This window comes from Paramisgurnus dabryanus, chromosome 11, assembly GCF_030506205.2.
Source record: "Paramisgurnus dabryanus chromosome 11, PD_genome_1.1, whole genome shotgun sequence".
NCBI lineage: Eukaryota > Metazoa > Chordata > Actinopteri > Cypriniformes > Cobitidae > Paramisgurnus > Paramisgurnus dabryanus.
The window spans coordinates 36,701,192-36,726,986 of record NC_133347.1 but is presented as its reverse complement, the minus strand read 5'-3'; the positions used below and the strand labels follow the sequence as shown (position 1 = coordinate 36,726,986).

Here is a 25,795-nt window from a genome sequence, read left to right as displayed (position 1 = left end):
GAGATCATGGAGGGGTGTAAAAATTGTCATCGTAGCATGTCCACTGTGAGATACATAATCTAAAAAAATCCAGAAATTACAATGTATGATTTTTAAACTATTTATTTGTATGATACAGTTGCAAATAAGTACTTGAACACCTGTCTATCAGCTAGAATTCTGACCCTCAAATAGTCTGCCTTTAAAATGTCCACCTCTACTCCATTTATTATCCTAAATTAGATACACCTGTTTGAGGTCGTTAGCTGCATAAAGTTACCTGTCCACCCCATACAATCAGTAAGAATCCAACTACTAACATGGCCAAGACCAAAGAGCTGTCCAAAGACACTAGAGACGAAATTGTACACCTCCCCTGCTGAAAAAACCAGCATCAAACCAGCATGGGAATTATGCTGGTCTATGCTGGTTTAGCTGGTGGTCACCAGCATAGAGACAGAGCGCCGCGCGTCATAACCTGAAAACCACGCCCACCGGGGGGGAAAACAATCCAACCGTCTCCATTGACTTTGTATTGCGAGAAGCCGCCTCCTTGTCATTTCTGGCTTGTAACAAAAAACTGAATAATGCCTAAAAGCTGCTGTGTGACAATATGTACAGCTAACAAGCCAAAGAACCCAGAAATAAGTTTTTATAAGCTGTCGAGCCGTAAAACCCTGTCTTTAAGGAGAATAAAGTGGATCGCCGACTACGTTTCCCCCTATTGGACGCAGTTCTACTAATAGTATTACTATGAAAAGTTGCCTGTATCCATTTTTGTGTCTTTAAACGCTCGTTTTTTGGGGTCGACAGCTTATAAAAGCTTATTTACAGATTAAACTTAAAAACAGATTAATACCTAAAAGCTGCTGTGTGACAAGGTGTACATCTAACAACCCCAAAAAAACAAATACGTTTTTATAAGCTTTCAACTCCAAAAAAACGAGCGTTTAAAGACACAGAAATGGAAACAGGCAACTTTTCATAGTACTCCTATTAGTAAAACTGCGTCCAATAGGGGAAAACGTAGTCGGCGATCCACTTTATTCTCCTTAAAAGCTGGGTTTTACGGCTCGACAGCTTATAAAAACTTATTTCTGGGTTCTTTGGCTTGTTAGCTGTACATATTGTCACACAGCAGATTTTAGGCATTATTCTGTTTTTTGTTACAAGCCAGAAATGACAAGGAGGCGGCTTCTCGCAATACAAAGTCAATGGAGACGGTTGGATTGTTTTCCCCCCCGGTGGGCGTGGTTTTCAAATTTGCATATCGGCGCTCTGTCTCTATACCGGCACCAAATCACAACATATGCTGGTATGACCAGCATGGGATGCTGGTGCTAATGCTGGTTTAGCTGGTGCTAATGCTGGTGCTGGTTTAGCTGGTGTTCACTGGCAAACCAGCACCAAAACACAACATACGCTGGTCTTGCTGGTATGCTGTTTTTTTCAGCAGGGTCCACAAGCCTGGAAAGGGCTACGGGGAAATTGCCAAGCAGCTTGGTGAAAAAAGGTCCACTGCTGGAGCAATCTTTAGAAAATGAAAGAAGCAAAACATGACTGTCAATCTCCCTCGGACTGGAGCTACATGCAAGATCTCACCTCGTGGGGTCTCAATGATCCTAAGAAATCAGCCCAGAACTACACGGGAGGAGCTGGTCAATGACCTGAAATAAACTGGAACCACTGTTTCCAAGGTTACTGTTGGTAATACACTAAGACGACATGGTTTGAAATCATGCATGGCACGGAAGGTTCCCCTGCTTAAACCAGCACATGTTCAGGCTCGTTTTAAGTTTGCCAATGACCATTTGGATGATCCAGAGGAGTCATGGAAGAAAGACATGTGGTCAGATGAGACCAAAATAGAACTTTTTGGTCATAATTCCACTAAAAGTGTTTGGAGGAAGAAGAATGATGAGTACCATTCCAAGAACACCATCCCTACTGTGAAGCATGGGGGTGGTAGCATCATGCTTTGGGGGTGTTTTTCTGCACATGGGACAGGGCTAGGGTGGTCATTCGTGCCAGTTCCGCCGGACACGTCCCGAACATGTTTTCGGGTTCGTTTTCCGGAAGTCGCGTTGCTCGACCGCATACGTCATCGAGGTTCTCACATTTCAGTTAAAATACATTAGAAAATTAAGATTTATTTCTTTTAAGACATACAATCATTGTAGTTTCATTCGTACCTTGAAATGTAACGGTTGCTATTCTGAAATTAAACCCGAAACATTAAACCTTGATGACGTATGTGGTCGACCAATGTTCGGGACGTGTCCGGCGGAACTGGCACGAATGGCCACCCTAGACAGGGCCACCGCACTGTATTAAGGAGAGGATGACCGGGGCCATGTATTGCGAGATTTTTGGGAGCAAACTCCTTTCCTCAGTTACAGAATTGAAGATTGGTCGAGGCTGGGTCTTCCAACATGACAATGAACCAAAGCACACAGCCAGGATAACCAAGGAGTGGCTCTGTAAGAAGCATATCAAGGTTCTGGCGTGGCCTAGCCAGTCTCCAGACTTAAACCCAATAGAGAATATTTGAAAGGAGCTCAAACTCCGTGTTTCTCAGTGACAGGCCAGAAACCTGACTGATCTAGAGAAGATCTGTGTGGAGGCGTGGGCCAAAATCCCTCCTGCAGTGTGTGCAAACCTGGTGAAAAACTACAGGAAACGTTTGACCTCTGTAATTGCAAACAAAGGCTACTGTACCAAATATTAACATTTACTTTCTCAAGTGTCAAAATACTTATTTGCTAGCCTGGTTAGCCAGACCTACATCAAGATGTAAGGTCTGGCAACTCTTCACACAAACGGCTCAATGCAAGGGGCGGGATATAAGGTTGTCCCTCAAAATGCCTCTGCATGCAATAGGATAGCGCTATGACGGATCAGAGCAACGAAGAAGGTGACGTAGTTACCGTAACCAGTCGGCAAAACTCCAAACACATCTTTCTTGCTTAAAAAGGACTTCAGTAGGGTTTATTTGCTCTTCTCTCAAAGAAAAACATAAGTCTAAGTCCTCCAGAGTCGCGGCCAAAGCCGCTTCAAAAGATAGCTGTTCGCCAGCAGCAGCAGCCTCTGTTTTCAAGTAGGAACCGTTGCAGCTCTGTCGTCATCATGTTAAGCCCGCCCCACAGACGCTACACACGATGTGATTGGCCTGACCAAATTTTGGTTTTTGGACCGGTTAAGTGTATTGTGAGTGCCTAGACTAAACCCTGGCAGCAAATATATTTTGCGGCCGCTAGGGTGCGTCTAGATTTCTAGGCTACTTATTTGCAGCTGTATCACACAAATAAATAGTTAAAAAATCATAAATTGTGTTTTCTGGATTTTTTTTAGATTATGTCTCTCACAGTGGACATGCACCTTTGATGACAATTTCAGACCCCTCCATGATTTCTAAGTGGGAGAACTTGCAAAATAGCAGGCAGTTCAAATACTTATTTTACTCACTGTATACTCAGAGTAACAATGTAATTATCAGAATAACACAATTGTATTTGTTTTCCCCAAATAGGTGCAATAATGACAATGGAAGAGCAAATTTACAATTAAAAGCTTTCCAGAGCCAGACTTGTCACCGAAAACAGCTTTGGATTTTTGGTGGCAACATAATTGTGGGATGAGCCCTGAAATTCCATCCTGACAAAGCAACACACCTGCAAACCGATACATCCCTGCTGATTTTGTGGACACAGATGCTTCAGGTGTCCCTCAACCTGGGGAGTACCGAGCAGCTGTTGCAGACAACGGTACTTTGTTAAATGCCCTCGATCCAAGCTACAGTACTTTATGATTGCTAACACACAGTTTATAAATAAATTCACAATTTTCAGCACAAACGTCAAACTTACAGGTCAAAATCAATATGTTCAAATCAATATCATATTCTCCTCTATAAAATCAAACATTACAGATGATGCCGAAACATTAAAAAGAATACAGAGACTATGCCAATGCCTAGCACAGCAAAACAAGTAAACATGGCAGCACACAGTTTATTTGTGTTGCTGTTTTTCAAACAATAGTTTGTAGATGTCGAACATAGTCTGTGTTCGATGTTCTTCAGGCAATCGATGCAGCAAGTCTGCAACAATTTCTCCGAACCAACTGTATTCGTCCATTTCTTGCAGGACAAGCTGGATTCTGGGCTGGAAGATGTGGCTGCCAAATGTATTGTGTCTCCTCTGCTGGCGTCTCGTCGGCGTGTGAGCTCGCCACAAACCCGTTCTCATTGGGACTCTAGTAATTAAATTGTACAACATTAGAGTTTTGCAAATATATATGTAAAAAACATAATTTAATGAGCCCGTTCTCGTACTGATTAAATACTAAAGAACAATTCAATTCAAGTCGTCTATACAAAGCATAGCTTGTTTGCTAGTAAACTAGCTACAGTAATGGTCATTGAAGTCTCTAGTAGAGACACAGTTTCCTGCAATTCAAAGAACTATAAGCATGAAAGGTATATTTACCTTGTGTTTGTCATAATTAGTTTCCTTTGGCCTATGTTTCACATGTGCTTCCAACCAAGACAGAAATATAGCACAGGCACTTTCTTGCCATCTGGGTCGCCGCTCCTCGCACTGTTCAACTTCTTGTGAAAGGGAACGTACTTGTCTCAGGATGTTCTTCCACCTCTTCAAACACTACAACTTCTAGCTACACCATAGAACCTATGCATGACTATAACTTGCACTTAAGTCCATGCATGGCACCTTCTCTCTTCCTCCATTCTTCATCAAGGTAAATCCCGTATCTGGTCCTGGCTGCAGATACAGAAGCAAGTAGGGCCTTTGTAAGGGATACTTTGAGAACCCCTCCACAAGCCTTGTTACAGACCATTATCTGGGCCTCAACAATGTCTCATTCTGTATTGCAAGTCTGTACTTCCCTGTTGAGAGAGGGAAAAGCTATCCCTATAAAAATTTAAAGCTATCCCTATAATATTCCTACCAGCTGAAATTCCTTCTGTTAACTGGTCCTGCAGAAATCTTTCAACTAGAGACTTCAACTTTCCTTTGCACCATTCTGGGTCTCTGTTCATGATGGAGGGGTCTTGCAATCTGCCTGACACTGGGGCATTTCAAAGGGCTTCTCTGTTGTAGTTTCTTAACTTTTCACCACCAATTACTCAACAATTAAGAGAAAACGCTTCCCTGCCAATGACAAGTTTTTCCGGCAATCTGTAATACTGTTACACAACGTATAAACCCAGAAGTATTCCCTTAGGACAAACCGCTCAAATTCAGTGTATGTTTTGAGGATCTCTCTGAATCTGATCCATTATCAAAAGTTCTTCACAAAAATGCAATTATCTTAACTTTTGGTATTTTTGAAGAAACCTACCCATATTTAAGAGGTGATAAAAGACAAATGAAGGAGGGATGAAATGTTTTTTGGTTTGTTTGAAAGCAGAGGGTCTGTTCTTTCATTTGATATATTGTATGTTTACATATTTAAAGAAGAACATTTTCTGGAAGGCATTAAACTTTTGTGAAAATCATAAAAAATGCTGGTGCTGGCTGGCAACTTTTTTTTAAACGCTGGTGGGGAAAAAGCTAATTCTAAGACTACTCAAAATATTTTTTCTTCAAAACTAAAAAAATGTTTGTAGAAATAAAATGTAATGCTTTTAATGCCATTTAAGACCTTAATTTTCGCAAAATCAATTTAATGACTTTTAATAGGCTTTTTAATGCTGTGCTAGACTAAAACAAAAAATAATTCAGATGACTAAAACAAAAAATCTGCTGTCAAAATTAACACTGCTTTTAAGTGACCTGACCCAGTACACGTCTTATGTAAAATCTTAACCTGTATGAGTTTTCTGGTGTGACACTAAATGTTCATGTCGACTGAAACTCTTCCAACAAACACTACAGTGATGCGGTTTCTCTCCAGTGTGAACTCTCTGATGAACTCTCAAATGGGATGGATCAGAGAAGCTCTTTTCACAGTGAGAGCAGATGTAAGGTTTTTCTCCAGTGTGAAGTCTCTGATGGATTTCTAAGGAATATAACAGAGTAAACGTCTAAAGTTCTCACACTGAGAGCATTTGTAAGGTTCCTGTCCAGTGTGAAGTCTCTGATGGATTTTTAAGGAATATTACCGAGTAAATGTCTTCTCACACTGAGAGCATTTGTAAGATTCCTGTCCAGTGTGAAGTCTCTGATGGAGTTTTAAGGAATATAACCGAGTAAACGTCTTCTCACACTGAGGGCATTTGTAAGGTTTTTCACCTGTATGAGTTCTCTGGTGTGACACTAAATGTTGACGTTGACTGAAACTCTTCCCACAAACACTACAGTAATAAGGTTTCTCTCCAGTGTGAACTCTCTGATGACTCTCTAAGGAACCTAAATGAGCAAAAGTCTTCTCACACTGAGAGCATTTGTAAGGTTTTTCTCCTGTATGAGTTCTCTGGTGTGAAACCAAACTGCCACGTTGACTAAAACTCTTCCCACAAACATTACAGTGATGAGGTTTCTCTCCAGTGTGAACACTCTGATGAACTCTAATAGCAATTGAACTACAGAAGCTCTTTCCACAGGTAGAGCAGATGTAAGGTTTCTCTCCAGTGTGAACTCTCAGATGAACACTGTATTGAGCTGGATTAGTGAAGCTCTTTCCACATTGAGAGCAGGCATAAGGTTTCTCTCCAGTGTGACCTCTCACATGGACTTTTAGGGAATATAACCGAGTAAACGTCTTCTCACACTGAGGGCATTTGTAAGGTTTTTCACCTGTATGAGTTCTACGGTGTGACACTAAATGTTGACGCTGATTAAAACTCTTCCCACAAACACTACAGTAATAAGGTTTCTCTCCAGTGTGAACTCTCTGATGACTCTCTAAGGAACCTAAATGAGCAAAAGTCTTCTCACATTGAGAGCATTTGTAAGGTTTTTCTCCTGTATGAGTTCTCTGGTGTGACACCAAACTGCCACGTTGACTAAAACTCTTCTCACAAACATTACAGTGGTAAGGTTTCTCTCCAGTATGAACTCTCTGATGAACAACATAATGTTCTTTGGTGCTGAAACATTTGTCACATTGACTGCACTGATATGGTTTCTCATTGGTGTGTACAAGCATGTGTCTCCTCATGAGGTCTTTTTGTCTGAATCTCTTCTCACAGTGAGGACATTTGTATGGTTTTTCTCCAGTGTGAATGTTCTTGTGAGAATCAAGATTTCTTTTGCTGCTGAAACATTTGCCACATTCACTGCAGTAGAAAGGTTTTTCACCACTGTGTGTCCTCATGTGAATATTCAGCTGAGATAAGAAGTCAAAACCCTTTCCACACTGCTGACAGTCAAACTGCTTCTTCTTTTCTGTGTGCTCTTCTGAATGAAGTTGTTTCTTCTTCTTCCTATCTGTGTGCTCTTCTGAATGAAGTTGTTTTTTCTTTTTCTCAGTGTGCTCTTCTGAATGAAGTTTCTTCTCTTGTAAGGTAGTAAAGCTGATCTCAGATCTGGTGAAGAGTTTCTGTTCTGTGTGTTTTCTCTCATGTCTTTCTAAACGTCTCTGTGAGCTGAATGTCTTTCCACAGGTGATGCAGGAAAGAGTTTGTGCTGTCAGTCGCTCTTCTGATGTTGAGGACGTTATTTCTATATCCAAACATGATTCACTCTTCACATCTGAAAGAAACATAAAAAAAAATTAAAATTCTCTTTTCACTCTTAAGATCTATTCAGATGGTAATTGTTTATCATTGGGACGTAAGGTATTTTTAACATTTACAGTATTATGTGAATGCTTTGTTTCGGACAAGTTAACTCTTGCGAGCATATTTACAAGATGAGTTATGTAAATGCTTTGTTAAAGAGATATTTCTTTAGTTTAAACTTAAAATGATTGACTTGTGTCCGTTTCTCGAAATTTTTTTGGTAAATCATTCCAGAGCTTAGGCTAAGTAGGAAAATGATCTGCCACCTTTAGACACTTTTGATATTCTAGGGATAATTAAGTAACCAGAGTTTTGTGACTGCAGTGCACGTAGTGAATTGTATTCTGATAGTAATTCTTGAAGATACAAAAGGTGCTAGGCCATTTAATGCTTTATAGGCGATTAGCAATATTTTAAAATGTATCCGATATTTTACTGGTAACCAGTGTAAAGACGCCAAAATTGGGCTTATGTGGTCATACTTCTTAAATCAAGTAAGCACTCTTGCAGTAGCGTTTTTCCAAGATGGAAGACTGCTGTGCACAAGATGTTGGAGATATGACTATCGAAAGATAGATTGCTGTCAAACATTACGCCTATGTTCTTGATTGTGGAAGATGGCACAACAGTGCAGCCATCTATGGGCAACTTGTAATCTGACATATTTAGTTTGGAGCGATTCAGATCAATAATAAGTATCTCTGTCTTATTGAAGTTTAGCATAAGGAAGTTATTTGCCACTAATATCGCTAATACAGTCTGTTAGCTTAGAAAACTGGTGGGTTTCGCTAGAATGAGAGGAGTTGTAAAGCTGGGTATCATCTGCATAGCAGTAAAAACTAATGTAATGTTTCCTATATGTCTCCTAGAGGTAACATATATAACAAGAAAAGGATAGGGCTTAGAACTGATCCCTACGGCACACCGTATTTAACCTGGGAGTGACATGACTTTTCCTCATTTACATAAACAAAGTGATAGCTGTTGGTTACATACGATCTAAACCAGGCTAACACCTGACCACCGATGCCGACATAGTTTTCTAGTCTATGGAGCAAGATTGTGTGATCTATTGTGTCAAAGGCGGCACTAAGGTCTAGTAATATAAGGATTGAGATTTCACCACGATTCATTGTTAATAGGAGGTCATTTGTAATTCTAAGCAGTGCTGTCTCTGTGCTGTGGTGGGGCCTGAATCCTGATTGGAACTTTTCATATGTATTATTATTCGCTATGAATGTGCGTAGCTGGCTTGCCATTACTGTGACACTACAGGGAATACCTCTTTTAGTAATTTTGTGGGAACAGGATCTAATGTACACAATGATGATTTTATTCATTTTGAGTGCTACTCTATTGTAGTAGCATAAAATTGCTTAAGTTGATCATGAGGTAATTGAGTGTTCAGTGTACTATTGGGTAAACTGGTGGCTGCTTGCATAGCTTCAATATTTTCCCTTATAACCACAATTTTGTTGGTGATTAAGATCATGAAGTCTTTCTATAGTATCTGTTTCTGTTTGTTTTTTTATTCTAGTCAGTTTTTCAACTGTGTTAAAGAGTGTAAGCCCTGTAAACCCTGACAAAAGGCATTTCTAAAGCCAGGAGCAAATGGCTGAATCCAGAGGGAACTGCTTCCTAATTCCTGTTGAATTATCATCTGAAACCTTTCTCAAAGAATTCACATCTACCCCCCAAGACAGTTACCCCATGGGGTGAGACAGAAGAGTCACACACCCTACCACACTTTCTCGTGCCCCTCTCCTCATGTTCTAAAAGCAAACTGTATACATTCTACATGCACAAAGAATCTGAAACTGGTCTTGTTTGGTGTTATATGAAGTGTTTTAATGCAAGTGGTACATTTGGGTTTATTAATATGACAACAGGATTCAATGTTAATATGTGACAATAAATAAGTAAACTTAACCTAATGTTGGGAGACAACTCCTACCTTAGAGATGTTGACCAATCACCCACTGTATGTATATTAGGCAACACCCCTGAATTTTACAACAACCAATCAGTAGCAAACTCCTATATGCTTTGTCTCTCTGGATATTTAAGGGAATGATGTAAAATGGTCCAGGGGGTCTTTCTCTACATGGAAACTATCCCCCATGATGCTGTATCTTTGATATAGCATCATGTATTTTATGTTACTTTGAGAAATCTGTAACCAGATATTCATCATTTGCCAGGTATGCATTATTCTCATTTGATTATATTTGTTTCCTCGTATTTGAATTGGAATGTAAATTGGCTTCTGAATTATGTTTTACCTACCTGGTTAATAAATTGCTATGTTTGATTTTATTCTGTGTTGCTCGGTAAATGTTGACACTGCAAGTAATATCGTTGTATCCGTAGTTACCGTAAGGACTGAAATCAGGCTAGGATCGGCCCAATCCCAGTTAGATAGTGAATAATACATCAGCTGAGGATTTGTGAGATACGACTAGCAATTGGCGTTAGTTTAAATGTACTTAGAAGCGTGGAGGCTGTGTTTCCGTTTAGAGTAACATTTCTGATTACTCTAAATAGGGTCAGCCTCAACCACTGTTTATTTCAATATTATACTATTCATTAACTTTGACTAGAAATAATTATTGTAATAATTAAGTGTCACCTCTTAGGGGACTAAATACAGTATGTTTAAAGTTGAGCACGCAGAGAGCGGCCGCTTAAGCGTATAGTCCAACCTCTGGCAGCGACCAACACTGATTCGCTTACGACCGTTGACCAGTATATTAATTATGAGGCCCGTACTAGGATCATGTGCGACTGTGAGAACCGAATGAACGAGTGTAATACCAGAGCTTTATCAGAATAAATAAACAAACATCCATCTAAATTCTGTAAGTTTTAAAAGTAATAATCAATCCGATTTGTAATATAATATAAACTAAATCTTTGTCTTTGGAGCCAGATTAGAGATAAATATAACTAAATTACATAACACCAAAACGTCATCTGCAAAGCGCCGGAAAAGACAGAACGCGCTATAATCCTTCGCCATGCCGTTTGGTTCCGCTATTGGGCAAACGGATGGATGGGGTCATATATTTTTCACCCCCTTACAAGAGCAATTGAGATTTTCTTTGATGAGCTTGCTAAGATAGGTAGATCTGGCGGTTTTTAGAGCATGTCTGTAGTGTTGCACACCCTCTTTCCATGCAGCAAGCCATAACTCTTAACTTTGTGCTCCTCCAACTATGCTCCATTTTTAGCCGACTTTTTTAAGACTGCGGTATGATGGTTATACCATGGTGCTGGTGATTTTCCTTGAATGTCAGCCTTTTTCTCAGACCACCCGTTAACTTTCCAGTCTTTCAGGAGACCAATTTGAAGTCTCCTTCCATGATAATATAATGGTTGCCAACATTAGGTAGATTAGAAAAGAGTCTAATAAAGAACTCTTTGTTGTCCCAGTTGGGGTCATAAATAGAGATGAGAATGACAGAAGTATCATAGAGTTTTCCTGTACTATGACAAAACGCTTGTTTGAATCGAATATAGGGGTAACAGGTTCAAACTGGACCGATTTGTGGATAATGATGGCTGCCCCATGTGCTCTCTGAGAAAATGTAGAATGAAATAAATGACCCATCCATGCCCTTTTAATACGGATGATGTCAGTTATGCACAGATGTGTTCCTTGCAAGATATTGCAGGTGAGACAGTATTTTGCTAGCCTTAACACTAGAGTTTATCACATTAGTATTCCATGATATAAATCTTAGCCCCCCCATCCTTGGGGTTAGTCCTGTTAGTCATTTCCAATGTATAATAATTTTGAAACCATGTGTACAATGTAAGGTGGTGCCAAACCCTGAAAAAAGATCTTTGTAAGACTAGCAACAAATGGCTGAATCCACAGGAAACCATTTTCTAAAAACATTTAATTTCTGTTGAATTAACACCTGAAACCTTTCTCAAAGAACTCACACCTACCCCCAAGACAACCACCCCACTGTGCGGAGACACCCCACGCCTCACACCCCACCTCACTTTCTCGACTCTCATTGTCTCAGAACAAACTGTATATAGAATGCCACATTATACATGCACAAAGTATCTGAAACTAGTCTTGTTTGATATCATATGAAATGTTTAATGCAAGTGGTACAATGGGTTTATTAATATGACAACCAAATTCAATGTTAAAGTGTAACAATAAAAGTAAGCAACCTTCCCCCAATGTTGGGAGACACCTCCTGCCATAGACATGTTAACCAATCACCCACTGTATACATATTAGGCAACACCACTGAATTCACAGGAACCAATCAGTACCAAATTCCTATATCCCTTGTTCTCTGGATACTTAAGGAAAAGTTTGTTAATGGTTCAGGGGGATTTTCTATATTCAGAAATTCACCCCATGATGATGTGTCTTAGCACAGCATCATGTATTTTTATGTTGTTTTGAGGAATTTGTAACCAGATTATTATCTGTAACCATTCTTACCAGGTATGCAATTGTTTTTCGTTTTATTGTTTCATATTTGAATCGGATTGTAAATTGATTTCTGAATTAAGTTTTTCCTACCTGCTTAATAAATTGTTACGTTTGAATTTATTCTGCCTTACTCTGAATTATTGACAACAAGTAAATTGAGGTATCCTTTATTACCGCAAATCTACGACCAGGATTAAGTTTGGTGCATTGTTTGCCTTCTCGTTTTATTATTTTTGGTCTGACAAACCACTTACTCTTTATCAATAAGGTTAAGTTTGGTGCATCGTCTGCCTTTTGGTTAAATTTTTTTTGGTCTGACAAACCACTTACTCTTTATCAATAAGGATAAGTTTGGTGCATCGTCTGCCTTTTGGTTAAATTTTTTTTGGTCTGACAGTGGCGGAGCCAGAGGGGTAATTGGGGTGGCAATTGCCACCCCAGACGAAGTCCTTGCCACCCCTGTTGCCACCCCGCTGAAAACATTAGACTGTTTGATTTTTACAAACATTTCTCAAGTCTCCCAGCGGACGTGAATGCGATTTCGCGAATCGCTCTCGCGGTACTTTGACGTAACCCGGCTGTCGATTCTTGAGGCGCCGCTTATAGTCGAACAAGCCTGTTGGTTCAGCTGACACACAGCTCCTTCGTGCTCCAAAACGTAACGCGGCAGCACACACAGGATCAATGAAGAGCGTTTTGCTGGTATGTAACGGCTTTTATTGGTATTAAATTAAACATAGTACTGTGGAGATAGTACAGGGATGTAGCAGCGCGCTTTTTTGGTGCCTCGCGCTTTTTTCACGTCAGTTTGGGTGACTTAATGGGTCTGAGAGGGTTGGATTATAATTTCACAAAGTCATCTGAAGCCATTCCATAGCTTAATGTGAGGGACAGAAGTCTATTTACTTCATTACATTAAAGTTTACGGAAACTCGTTCCCTCCTCCCTTAACATAACATGTCTAGATGTCTTTAAGCAATTTTCCTTGTGTTGTCAAATAGGCTTAGACCTCAATATACTCAGATCTTGTCGTAATGTATTACTTTAGGTGCAAATCAGGGCCAAACAGATCCCAGTTGTTCTATTTTTGCTGTATACTTAATACATATAGGCTATAATTGTGTACTTTCAGGTAAATAAACAACTTTAATTTAATCTATATACATTTTGTGGAAAATAATAAATTTTTAGTGTAATTGAACACTTTGTATATTGACCCCCCAAAATAATACCTTGCCACCCCTTTGCCACCCCAGTTTTAAAAGTCTAGCTCCGCCACTGTGGTCTGACGAACCACTTAGTCTTAATCAATAGGTTAAAGTTTGGCACTTTTTCTGCCTTTTTTATTGTATTAATTTGGTCTGACGAATCACTTAATCTTAATTACAGGGTAAAGTATTGGCGCATCAACTGCCCTTAATTATTTGGTCTGACGAACCAGTTAACTCTTAACTAGTTGCATGGTCGAGTTTGTGATCGTGAAACTGCAGCAGCTGATGCAAGGATTCTAAGCGACAATTATAAGATCCACAATATAATGATGAGTAGACCTGTTTGAGTCGTGACTCACTCGGATCTTTCACCCGGATCTTTAAATTAACTCGTGAGTCGCGAGTCTCCAGTATCATTAACCCGGATCAGTTGAGTTCAACAACAATTCAATGTAAAACCATAAACAGCGCCACCACACACACAAACCTCTTTCAACATTATTAATCAGACTTCACTCGCTCTACAGATCCACTCGTAACCGGCTGATCTGCGTGTGAACTGACCTGAGAATCCCACTCGGAGCCGGAAACAATGCAGACTCGAGAGACATGTGAATCTGCTCTGAATCGAGAGTACCTCAACTCGTAACGGGCTGATTCGTGCGAACTGTCTCTCGAATCAGAGCCGGAAACACTGCAGATTGCAGATCTGCCGTAAACATTGCAGACTTGAGACTCTCCGAGCTACATAATCAGGACACAGTTTTTGTCTATATTTTCTCTATATTATTACGCTATTATTATTAAGCCTATTTATTTTAAATGTTCCATACACACCACACCTAAAACCTATAAGCATGTTATTTCAGAAGTAAAAGGCTTTTGTTGTGCGTTGGCTTTTAAGGAGACCCCAGTCGCTTATATATATGAAGAGTTTGGTTCCAAAACGCAATAAATCCATTTGACAAATTTCGGTAAAAACGTGTTTTCTATACCAAGAAAGTGACAAGATGAAAACCACTATTTTCTGTTACAAACTTTCACATAGCATCTTTAGGTTATAAAAACATAAAAAATTTAAATCCATAACTTGATTTTCAAAGATTTATTATAAAAACGAATGATTTTTTCCACAAAATGCAAAAAATCCATTAAATAATTTTTTTTTTCAAAATTCTATAAATCTATTCAATCAATGTATAAATGTGCATTAATTTTTGCCATTTTATATTCATTTAGTTGAACAGTTGTACACAATGATAAAAAAAAAAAACATTAATGGCATTAATCAAAACACTTACTTTGTCATATTATGAACACTGTCATTGCTGCGCGGTTATACTTGACGTCGTCGCTTAACATTTTTCACAGCGATCAGCTGTGATTCTAGTTGACTTTGAGTAAAATTATGGAAAGTTTTTCATAAGATCCACTGGGGTCAATGTGTAAGCACGAGTGAAGCTAGATGCTGTTGAAAGAACAAGCGATCGTCTCCCGAGTGCCTCTTGCGTAAATTATTACCCCGGATTTCCACCGACTGCGGAGCGGCTGCAGATCAGCTCCGCTGCGTTACGTCTCAGCACTCTGCCGTCCGCCAATACCCACCAGTTCTGTTTTTGTTGCAGAGCGGCTGCGTGCTGAAGTGACGAGGTCTCGCAAATTCACGTGATGATCGCGCGATACCTAGTTCTGTCTCTGCCCATTATGCCGTTGAATTATGACTTTTTTACAAACCAGCCCAGATCACAACACGAGATCTCGCGTAGACAGAGAAGTACATCAAATCCATCCAAAATTCAAAAAATAAGAAGGCTGCTAAAACATTTATATATGCTCTATCTTTAATGTATTTATTTGAAACTCCCCCTGGCTCTGTTCCTGTCTATTATTTGTTGTTTCTGTATTAATGACTTTATTTGTGTGTGTTTGTAATGTTTGTATTGCAAAGATTTAATAAAAAAACACGAGTTCTCGTGAATTCAGGTATGATCACGCGATAAAGTCATTGCTCCGCCCTGCGGAGCTGTCCGGCATCCGTCAAAAATAGAAGCTCTGCGTATTTGTGCCGGAGGGCTGCGGATGGCCGGAGCTGTGACGGATTCGGAGCGCAGTCAGTGGAAATACACACATTGACTTGAATGGAAACCGATTGACTCCGCCGCCGTTCCGCAGCGGATCCGCAGCCGTTCCGCAGTCGGTGGAAATCCGGGGTTAGATGTTGATGGCTTCCGTTTCTTTTCTGTCACAAAAAACCATCACAGGTTTATCCAAGCCATTAAAGTATTATTTTGTTTTTGTTTGTTTGTTGATCACGAAGTACAAAGTAGATGAGGAAAACTAAGATTCCGTGTACTCAACGCGCCACCATTGTTTGTTTACATTGTGTGGAATGGTGCACTGTAATTTGTGGAGTGTATTTATTGCATTCTGTAGAAAAGGAGGAGTGGCATTTATTGTGTTTTGGGAAAAAAGGGAGAAAAGATGACAGATATTGGATTTTGCGTAAAATTAAGAATGTACTTTTAAATACTGATATAATACTAATTCTGGCAGTAACTCTTTTTTTTCAAAAATGGCGTTTATTGCGTTTTGGAACCAAACTCTTCAAATATATATCTGGTTTCCATGTTTTGTGGGGACATTCCATAGACGTAATGCATTTTATACCATACAAACTGTACATTCTATTCCCCTTACCTGCCCCATTCCCTAACCCCAACCATCACAAAAACCTTTCTTGTACCTTATATTTTCAATAAACATCATCTTGTTAGATGTATAAGCTTGTTTCCTCATGGGGACATCAAAATGTCCCCACAAGGTCACAAAAACACTGGTATTCCTATATTTGTGGGGACAATTGGTCCCCACAACGTGATATTTACCAGGTACACACACACACACACACACACACACACACACACACACACACACACACACACACACACATATATATATATATATATATATAGTATTATTTTTGCATTACAAGAAGAGAGAAAAAGAGGAAAGAAAGAAAAAAACATGAGAATCCCACCAATTTTAAAGAAAAATCCCAGAGCAACACATTTCAAGTGTAACATGCTCTATAGAAAATGACTTAAATTGCTAGGCCTTAACTCCCCTCCAATATATTTAAACTCCCCAGAATGATAAATAGACTCAAAAAAAAAAAAATTATCTCCATCAGACAGATGCACTTTTTTACATGCAGACGGTGACACGCAGGCATTGAAAAAAATAGACATAACCTCAGCTGTGCCACAGACAAAAAAATTAATAATTAAGCGCACACAAACCAAGGCTACCAAAACCTTTATCTCAGTCAAAATAGCAATCATATTATTTTCTGAAAAGAGCCAGACAAAGGCAGAACATATAGTCCATATGCAAAGTGGACTGGCTGTGATAATATGCATAGGAACTGTGCCATGTCGCACAGTGAAGCCTCTTTATAAAACGAAAAACAGTGTGACAGTAATAATAAAAGAATACACAAGTCAAGGCTACCGAAACTGTCATCTCAGACAGTGTAGCGGTCACAAAGAGCCAGGCAATGGCAGGAAATAATACATTAGTAGAGGGGACTGTAATATTTAGCAAAGAAACTGCAATGAGCGCTACTAGGATATCAAAGCCGTCATTTCAGTCAGTGTAGCAGATAATGTTACGTTCTATGAGAAGGAACCGCTGCGAATCAACGATAAGAAGTCCTCTGCCTCTGTGAGTGACGTGAAAGATTTCCTATTTCCATCAAGAGTTCTTGTGAAGAGTCTCGCTGAAAAGAGCAGTGAAGGCCTCATTCCAAGATCTGAGATCTGCCATGACGTGTTGAAATGTAGCTCTTTGTGCTGCAACCTCTGGCGTGTTATCTTAAAATATTGCGATCGGATAACCCTGGTATTTTAGATTGCCTCTCTTAGTTCTGGCCTTGCGTAAGATCAGCTCTTTCTGTTGGTATTTATGAAGTCTGATGATTACCGCCCTTGGTTTCTCTCCTGCCTCTGGCTTGGCTGCAAGAGATCTATGGGCCCTGTCGATTTCAGGTGGAGTTGGAAAAAAAAACTCACCAAACACACCCGACAGCAACTGAGAAAAGAAAGAAGAGGGACGAGGCCCTTCGATCGACTCCGGTAAACAGACTAATCTAACGTTGATCCGGCGGCTGCGCGATTCTAGATCGGTGACTGTGGCCTGTAGCTTAAAGTTGCTTTCTGACTGGCCCAAGCATAACTTCTCCAGAGCAAGTAGACGTTCATCTGTTACATTGCTATTGGTTTCCAACAATGTAATCCTGTCATAATGGTCCAAAATAGTTGATTGAATCAGGTCAATCTTGGCCTCCAGTAAAGATGTAGTAGCCTTAAAGTTTGAAAAGTGGGCCTGTCTGTTCTGTTCTAGTAACTTAGCGATAGCTGCCATGCTAAGCTCTCCATCGTCATTTGTTGAAGTCTCAGGTTTAGGATCTTTCTTGTGTTGCTTATTTCATAAGAATACCAAAAAGCACGTAAAATATGATGCCTTGTGTGTTTGTGTGTGCATTTGGTCGTCGTGTCACACTGTCTGATGGAAGCACAAAGAAAACACTTGCGTATGGAGAGAACTTTTAGTGAGGATACACAGGCGTGACTAAATATTGATTTAGATGTAATGTGCGATCGGTATGAAACAACTCAGCACAGGAATGAATGTAGAGACTGGATCAGGACTGTGGGCGAGAGCTAATTTATGCTTATGGATCGTCTCTGCTCTTTCACTTCAATGGAGTCGGGCGTAGTGATCTCAGCTCATTCTAGATAATGAGGTAACAGGCGAAAGACAGTACGGTACGATTTCACTTATATAATTTAAAAGTAAACATTCCAAGCATTATGTAGACATTTATCTTTTGTTCATATGAAAAGTATTCATTAAGTTAGTTAATTTTTCTGACGCATTTCCGAAAGGACTTCACTGAGGGAGAGAGAACAGAATGCGCATCATGTTTATTTTCTTTATTTTGCGAAAAGCACAACATTCTGTTTTTATTGGGAGTTGATACTTTAATGTTTTAAATGATGTATAAATCATATCTGTATGTTGAAAATCAGCAGTGTAATCTAAGTCTCTTTGCGAAGTGATTGAAAAATAAAGAGTTTGTGGTGCGCACTACACGGTCAACCCCAGTTAACCTTTATGAGTTTTTTGGTGTGTCACTAAATTGCCACGTTGACTGAAACTTTTTCCACAAACATTACAGTGGTGAGGTTTCTCTCCAGTGTGAACTCTCTGATGAACTCTGAAACTAGATGAACTAGAGAAGCTCTTCCCACAGATCGAGCAGTGGTAGGGGGTTTCTCCAGTGTGAATTCTCTGATGGGTTCTCAAATAAGATGAAGTAGAAAAACTCTTTCCACATTGAGAGCAGACGTAAGGTTTCTCTCCAGTGTGAATTCTCTCATGGGTTTTTAAGTAATATGACTCAGCAAACGTCTTCTCACACTGAGGGCATTTGTAAGGTTTTTCACCTGTATGAGTTCTCTGGTGTTTTACTAAATGTTCATGTTGACTGAAACTCTTCCGACAAACACTACAGTGATGTGGTTTCTCTCCAGTGTGCACTCTCTGATGTAGAGTCAAAGTACTTGAACTAGAGAAGCTCTTCCCACAGATCAAGCAGTGGTAAGGTTTTTCTCCGGTGTGAATTCTCTGATGAGCTTTTAAATGAGATGAATTAGTGAAGCTCCTTCCACATTGAGAGCAAACGTAAGGTTTCTCTCCAGTGTGAACTCTCTGATGGATTGTTAAGGAATATAACCAAGAAAAAGTCTTCTCACATTGAGAGCATTTGTACGATTTTTCTCCTGTATGAGTTCTCTGGTGTGACACTAAACTGCCATGTCCACTGAAATTCTTTTCACAAACATTACAGTGGTAAGGTTTCTCTCCAGTGTGAACTCTCCGATGAACAACAAAATTACCTTTGGTTCTGAAACATTTGTCACATTGACTGCACTGATACGATCTCTCATTGATGTGTACAAGCATGTGTCTCCTCATGAGGTCCTTTTGTCTGAATCTCTTCTCACAGTGAGGACACTTGTATGGTTTTTCTCCAGTGTGAATGCTCTTGTGAGAATCAAGATTTCCTGTGGTGCTAAAACATTTGCCACATTCACTGCAGTAGAAAGGTTTTTCACCACTGTGTGTCCTCATGTGAACTTTTAGACAAGAAGAAGAGACACAAACTTTCCCACACTGCTGACAATGAAACTGCTGCTTCTTTTTTATCTTCTTCTTTTTCTTCTTCTCTGTGTGCTGTTTTAATTGAAGTTTCTTCTCTTGTAAGGTGGTAAAGCTGATCTCAGATCTGGTGCAGGTGAAGACTTTCTGTTCTGTGTGTTTTCTCTCATGTCTCTCTAATTGTCTCTGTGATCTGAATGTCTTTCCACAGGCGATGCAAGAAAGAATTTGTTCTGTCAGTCGCTCTTCTGATGTTGAAAAGGTTTCTCCATTAGAACATGATTCACTCTTCTCATCTGAAAGAAACATAGTAAAAATTAACTCGTCAATTATGAGAAAACGCTTCCCTGCCAATGACGAGTTTCCAACTTTCCGCTCTTTCCATTTATGCAACTCAGAAGAAACGCTGCACGTGTAAGAGTAAGTCTAACTCTATTTTGAGGATCGTGACAAATAAACACATACACCCGGACAAAAAAAAATAAAGTTAAACCACCCATGATCACAATGATGCTCGATGCCAAACACACACCTGGGCTTTTTAATGTCATGCGAGACGAGGCTGGCTGCCAACGCAATGAAATTGCATCCGCATTGGATCTGATAGGGTCCGATACAGAAAATGCAAAAACAGTTAGGATACTGAAAGTAAAGACCCTCTTCAGGGAAGCCTGCAAGATTAGCATAGCAACGCTGCTAACGCTGCTATTCACAGGGAAGGAGACCAGAAACCGTTTTTTAATAAACAGTTTAAAATGTAATCTTAAATTCTGTCAAGAATTTGTAAAAAGTAAACTGTAACTGACTGTCGTTACACTCTGAATGCTGCAACATATATCACTGATCATTATGACTGGTTGAGGCGCTACATGCTAGCCAAGTTGACTGTTGCGTGTTTTCTAATGCAAGTTTGCCATCTCTATAATATAAGCATCTTTGCTGAAAGTACACCGCAGGTCTAAGCTGAAGTGATGACGGGGAAAGTGCCTTTCTTGGATAGAATTACAGCAAAAGGTGTATCAACAACTTGGAAAGCAAGGTGAACAACATGTCAAAATAAAAGTTTCATTATCATCAAGATTTTTTTTGTATGTCATGGACTTTCATGCGACTGTTGCAGGGTGCCCATGTAAGGCGGAGTTATACACAGTGTCTATTAAAGCAATAAGCCCAGTGTATTACCAGTGCATTTTATAACAGCTAAGGGGCGTTGTTAGGCATGAAGCGAAGCGGAGTGCCTAAAACCCTCTTAGCTGTTATAAAATGCACTGTAACCCCACTGCTTTGTGGGGCTTATTGCTTTTATAAAACGGCTACTTCAAATGCCTAAAGTTAGCAGGATTTCATCAAGTAAAACAAATAAGTTGTAATTACATTAGTACAAATATTACTCTTCCGCCAAACAAAGTAGTTCCTCAGAATCAAGTGTGGCTGCAACAGAGAGCAGTTCCCCAGCAACACAGATGCAGCAAAGACACAATGAAAATATGATTAAAGACTGTCAGTGTGAAGCAACACAGTGCTCATTTAGTACAAAAATATACCTTTAGCTGGGTTAAAGGAATAGTCTACTCATTTTCAATATTAAAATATGTTATTACCTTAACTAATAATTGTTGATACGTCCCTCTATCATCTGTGTGCGTGCACGTAAGCGCTGGAGCGCGCTGCGACACTTCACTTTGATTCAATGGTACCATTCAGAGATAAAGTTAGAAGTGACCAAACACATCAACGTTTTTCCTTTAGTTTTCGAGTAGTTATACGAGCAATTTTGGTGGTACAAAATAAAACGTAGCGCTTTTCTAAGCGGATTTAAAAGAGGAACTATATTGTATGGCGTAATAGCACTTTTGGGAGTACTTTGACTCGGCGCAGTAACACCCTCCCTCTCCCATTATGAGAGGGAGAAGGGGAACGGACTTTTCAGGCGAGTCGAAGTACTCCCAAAAGTGCTATTACACCATAAAATATAGAGCTACATTTTATTTTGTACCACCAAACTTGCTCGTATAACTACTCGTCTTAAATAGGAAAAACGTTGATGTGTTTGGTCACGTCTAACTTTATCTCTAAATGGTACCATTGAATGAATGGGGCTAAGCTAAATACTATCGAAGTGTCGCAGTGCGCTCCAGCGCTTACGTGCACGCACACAGATGATGTATCAACAATTCTTAGTTAAGGTAATAACATATTTTAATATTGAAAATGAGTAGACTATTCCTTTAACAAATGCAACATTATAAAAAGTTCACAATAATCTTCCATCAATAGCTCTCGCACTGCAGGGGTTAAAATTTTTAAATTGCCTTTTCATGCAGTGCACCCACACGCAATGATCTCAGATAATTCAATCCTGCAATACTAATCATCAACAGCAGGAGTGTTCAAAAAACCGGATAAGCGAGATCATAATTAGCGAGATCTGAACATCTCGGATGTGTCATTTGATCTCGGATGTATTAAGGCAGGGGTTTTCAAACTTTTTGTGTGTGTGGACCACTATTTGTAATCAAGAATTTTCGCGGACCACCTCATAATACTCATTATAAAATATGTCTACACAAAGTCCTGAATTAATCTGCACATCTAAATAGTCTTACTAGCACTAAAACTATAACTGGTCATCACATCAGTACAACAGGTTTCTTAAAAGAAAGTTTACTGCACATAACAGCTGCCACATATTCATACAGCAATCCATTTTGTATGGCACTGAACTTGAATGTCACGGCCGAGCACCACTGGCCTATTTTAGTAATCACACAATAACTTGACAATTTAATTAAAAATGTATATCAATATTCTTATATCAATATTATTTATATACATATTCTCAGTGTTGGGAAAGTTCACTTTCTACATGAACTACTTCAGTTCACAGTTTACAAATTTTAAAATGAACTAGTTCAGTTCATATTTCAAAATTTTGAACTAGTTCACAGTTCCAAAAATGAACTAATTTATAGTTCTTTTTTCCCATATTATAAAAAAAAAGATTGCCATTAGCCCATATAGAACCACAGACAGCAATTATTTCATCAGTTTTAACACTGAAGCTAAATGCGTCAGATTTAATCTTAATATCCAACTTTAAATCCTTATCCAACCAAGGTTTACATAAGCATTGACTGTCTTTTAATTTTTGTATTTGCTTGCACATACCTTGAAAGGCTAGCCGGGTGGGGGTCGCACCCCGGGCGAGAAGCGTGTATGACAACTCGCAGGTATCGCACACCGCACGTGCACGTTAAATAGCGTGAGCTTAGTCAGAGTCTATTTCAAGATCCAGAATATGCGTTAGCAGCTTATGTTAATCGTTAACAATTTAAGACAAATATGATGTTATTTAATGAGTGGCGCGGCAGGAATATCAGCAGCGTCTGTGTTGTTTTGATTACGCATGCAGCGTGACTGGTGAACACTGGTGGCGGTGTTGCCAGATTGGGTGTTTTTTCCGCTTCACATTAAGGCCTGTTTACAGTGTGTTTTAGTTGGGTTTTCGCCTGGAAGAATATAGAAATCTGGCACCCTATTGAACGACGTTAAACAGAAAACGTGCTGTTCACAGGCACTAGAATCAACGAGTTTAGAGTAACATTCATCAGGCAGTAATACAGTACGTTCAGATCACGTTCAACTTTTGTTAAATGAACTCGTTCAAGCACAGCACAGAATATTCTCAAAATATATATATTCGTATTTTGCCTTTACACGGACCACCTGCAGTACCCTCACGGACCACTAGTGGTCCACGGACCACAGTTTGGGAATGGCCATATTAAGCGACATACAAAGAATGGACCCCTGATCTCTTCTGGAAGCTGATTCCAGCTACAGATGGCATAATATGTTCCTGTACAGCTCAGTGGTAGAGCATTGTGTTTGCAGCGCAAAAGGTCATGGGTTCGAACTCAGGGAACACAAGAACTGATAAAAATGTATAGTTTGTATAAAGCTAAGACCTAAACAATTGTGTTAACAAGAATATTTGCAGAGACAAACGGTGAAGTTTTGTGTGTCCAGTAGGGATGGCACGGTTCACAAAACCCTCGGTTCGGTTTGTATCACGGTTTTGTGGTCACAGTTCTCGGTTCTGTACGGTTCTTGTTGTTATTTTTTCTTTTAATTTTGAACACTTCAGAAATGTATTATCTTATTAGTTATCCATAATTTAGGATACAGTATTAAAAAAGTTATATCATGTAGTCATGCACAAACTGAATTTGACTTTACGCACATTATTGGGACCATCTGAGGAAAGCCAGGTGAAATTTTGATGCAGCAAGAGGGAAGACATTGATGATTTCAACATGCTTTACATTTAATTGGCAAAACAAAATTGACTGTGTATTGTCATCTACATGAACTTATGTGCCTTTTTAGCACACAAAGATAACTTGCATTTATCAAACTGCCAACTTCAGTGTAGCAGTGTAAGATTGATCACTGAGAGGCTGCTTAAATACTGCAGAGAGTTTATGTGGACGAGAGAGAAACACAGGGAACTACACTAACCTTTTCCACTAGTGGCTCTTACGCTACCAACTTTTTCAGTTACTGGCGCAAAATTGTTATTTGGTCACACATATTTTTTTCAAGTTATATTAAGGCGCTCTGGATAATAATGAACAATAATGAAACTGTATTGCATACAGATATGCTTTTTATTTTACTTGCCATCTTTTAAACCACATGCCTTCTTGTTTTCTTTTTTTTTTTTGATCAAAGTTTTTATTGTTAGAGAGTTTCACCGTACAAAAGGATTGCCAAAATACAGATAATACTCTGAACAATTTTCCCATTTTCCTTTCCCAAATTGCCCTCCCATATTCCCAGGCGACCAAACCCACCCCATCTCTCAGTGGTTAAATAAAACAATATACAGTATATATAATATATATATTTATATGTAAAATAATTTCTAGGTAGTGCAAGATAAAAGGCATATACAACTGCATGCATAAAGAAAGAAATTGAGCAGTCCTAGACCATCAGGACAAGGTTAAAGTTTTACAGCTGCTCTTTAATTTTTAAAATAACTTCTAACCAGGCTGAAATTGTCTTTTGAGAAGCACCATGTAGTCTTGCCACTGAAAGTTCCATATTGGCAATATCCAAGAAGGATTGCATCCAATGGGTCCAATTTAAAGAATGTGGGGGTTTCCAATGTAAAGCGAGCATTTTCTTGGCAGCCGTAAGACCACAGAAGAGCATTTTTTTCTGGGTTAGCGAGAAGTTGTAAGAAGAGTCATCATTCAGCAGCAAAAGTCTGGGGCAGCATGGTATTACTACCTTCAGAATGTCCTTCAGGGTAATGATTACTTGTTTCCAAAAAGTGTTAACTTTATTGCAGTCCCAAAACATGTGCATAAATGTGCCAAGTTCTCCAGTGGAGCAAAAGTTGCATATTGGAGAGGTGGAGGTTTTCATTAAGAAACACTTTCTAGGGGTATAATACATTCTGTGAATCATTTTGAAATGAATCAGTTGGTGATTAGGGTTTCTGGAGACATATTTAAGATTAGACCATATTGTGTCCCAGCATATGTCGTTACTCCCTCCAGAGTCCAACTCCTTAGTATCTCTATTCCAAATGTTTTTGATTGGCAGATTTTTGTAAGTGGATTCTAAAAATAACAGGTATAGGGAAGAGACCATACCCCTTGTACCCTCAAGTGAGGTCAACAACCTGTGTAAAGTAAGGCAAGGAATATTAGAGCCCCATGGGACCCCATATGCACGCATGGCAGATCTCAAACGTAAATAGAAAAAAAATGAGTTGCCTGGTAGGTTATATTCTGCACGGAGGTCATTAAACGATCGCAAACCATTGTCCCCCCAAACATCAGCCAAAACATTAATCCCTCTGGTACTCCACTGAGGAAAAACAAAAGGTTTACTGTCAGAGAGAAGTCTATGATTATGAAATAACGGGGAATTGGAATGCCATTTGAGATCGTTCTTAGAAATTTTTGAGGCGGTCCGCCATATGTAGATAAGATATGCTATTATTGGTCCAAGGCGCCGTTTAACAGACTTCATTGGAATATTACAGTATATCAAATCCTGTAATCTATAGGGCAGTGCCAAATTTAGCTCAATCGGTAGCCAAGATACTGTTGAGTCAGGATTTAGCCATACTGTTAGAGGTCGTAAAATAAATGCCCAATGATAGAGCCTAAAATCTGGTAGTCCCAGACCTCCTGCTTCTTTGCAACGCTGTAGAGTTTG

General features: G+C 39.3%; 1 protein-coding gene across 2 annotated transcripts in view; it reads right to left on the bottom strand.

The window, feature by feature from the left end:
* Positions 1 to 5,978: 5,978 nt before the first annotated feature.
* LOC135718108 (uncharacterized) overlaps positions 5,979 to 25,795 on the bottom strand; it is a 65,350-nt gene continuing 45,533 nt past the window's right edge. Inside the window, exon 2 of one of the 2 annotated variants that reach the window (XM_065240389.2) lies at positions 5,979 to 7,634. In XM_065240389.2, coding sequence (XP_065096461.1) covers positions 6,100 to 7,634 — 1,535 coding nt within the window. In that variant the 3' untranslated portion in view covers positions 5,979 to 6,099. Of the gene's footprint in view, positions 7,635 to 14,959; positions 19,855 to 25,795 lie in introns of those variants that run through there. The other variant, XM_065240390.2, reaches the window with a different exon arrangement.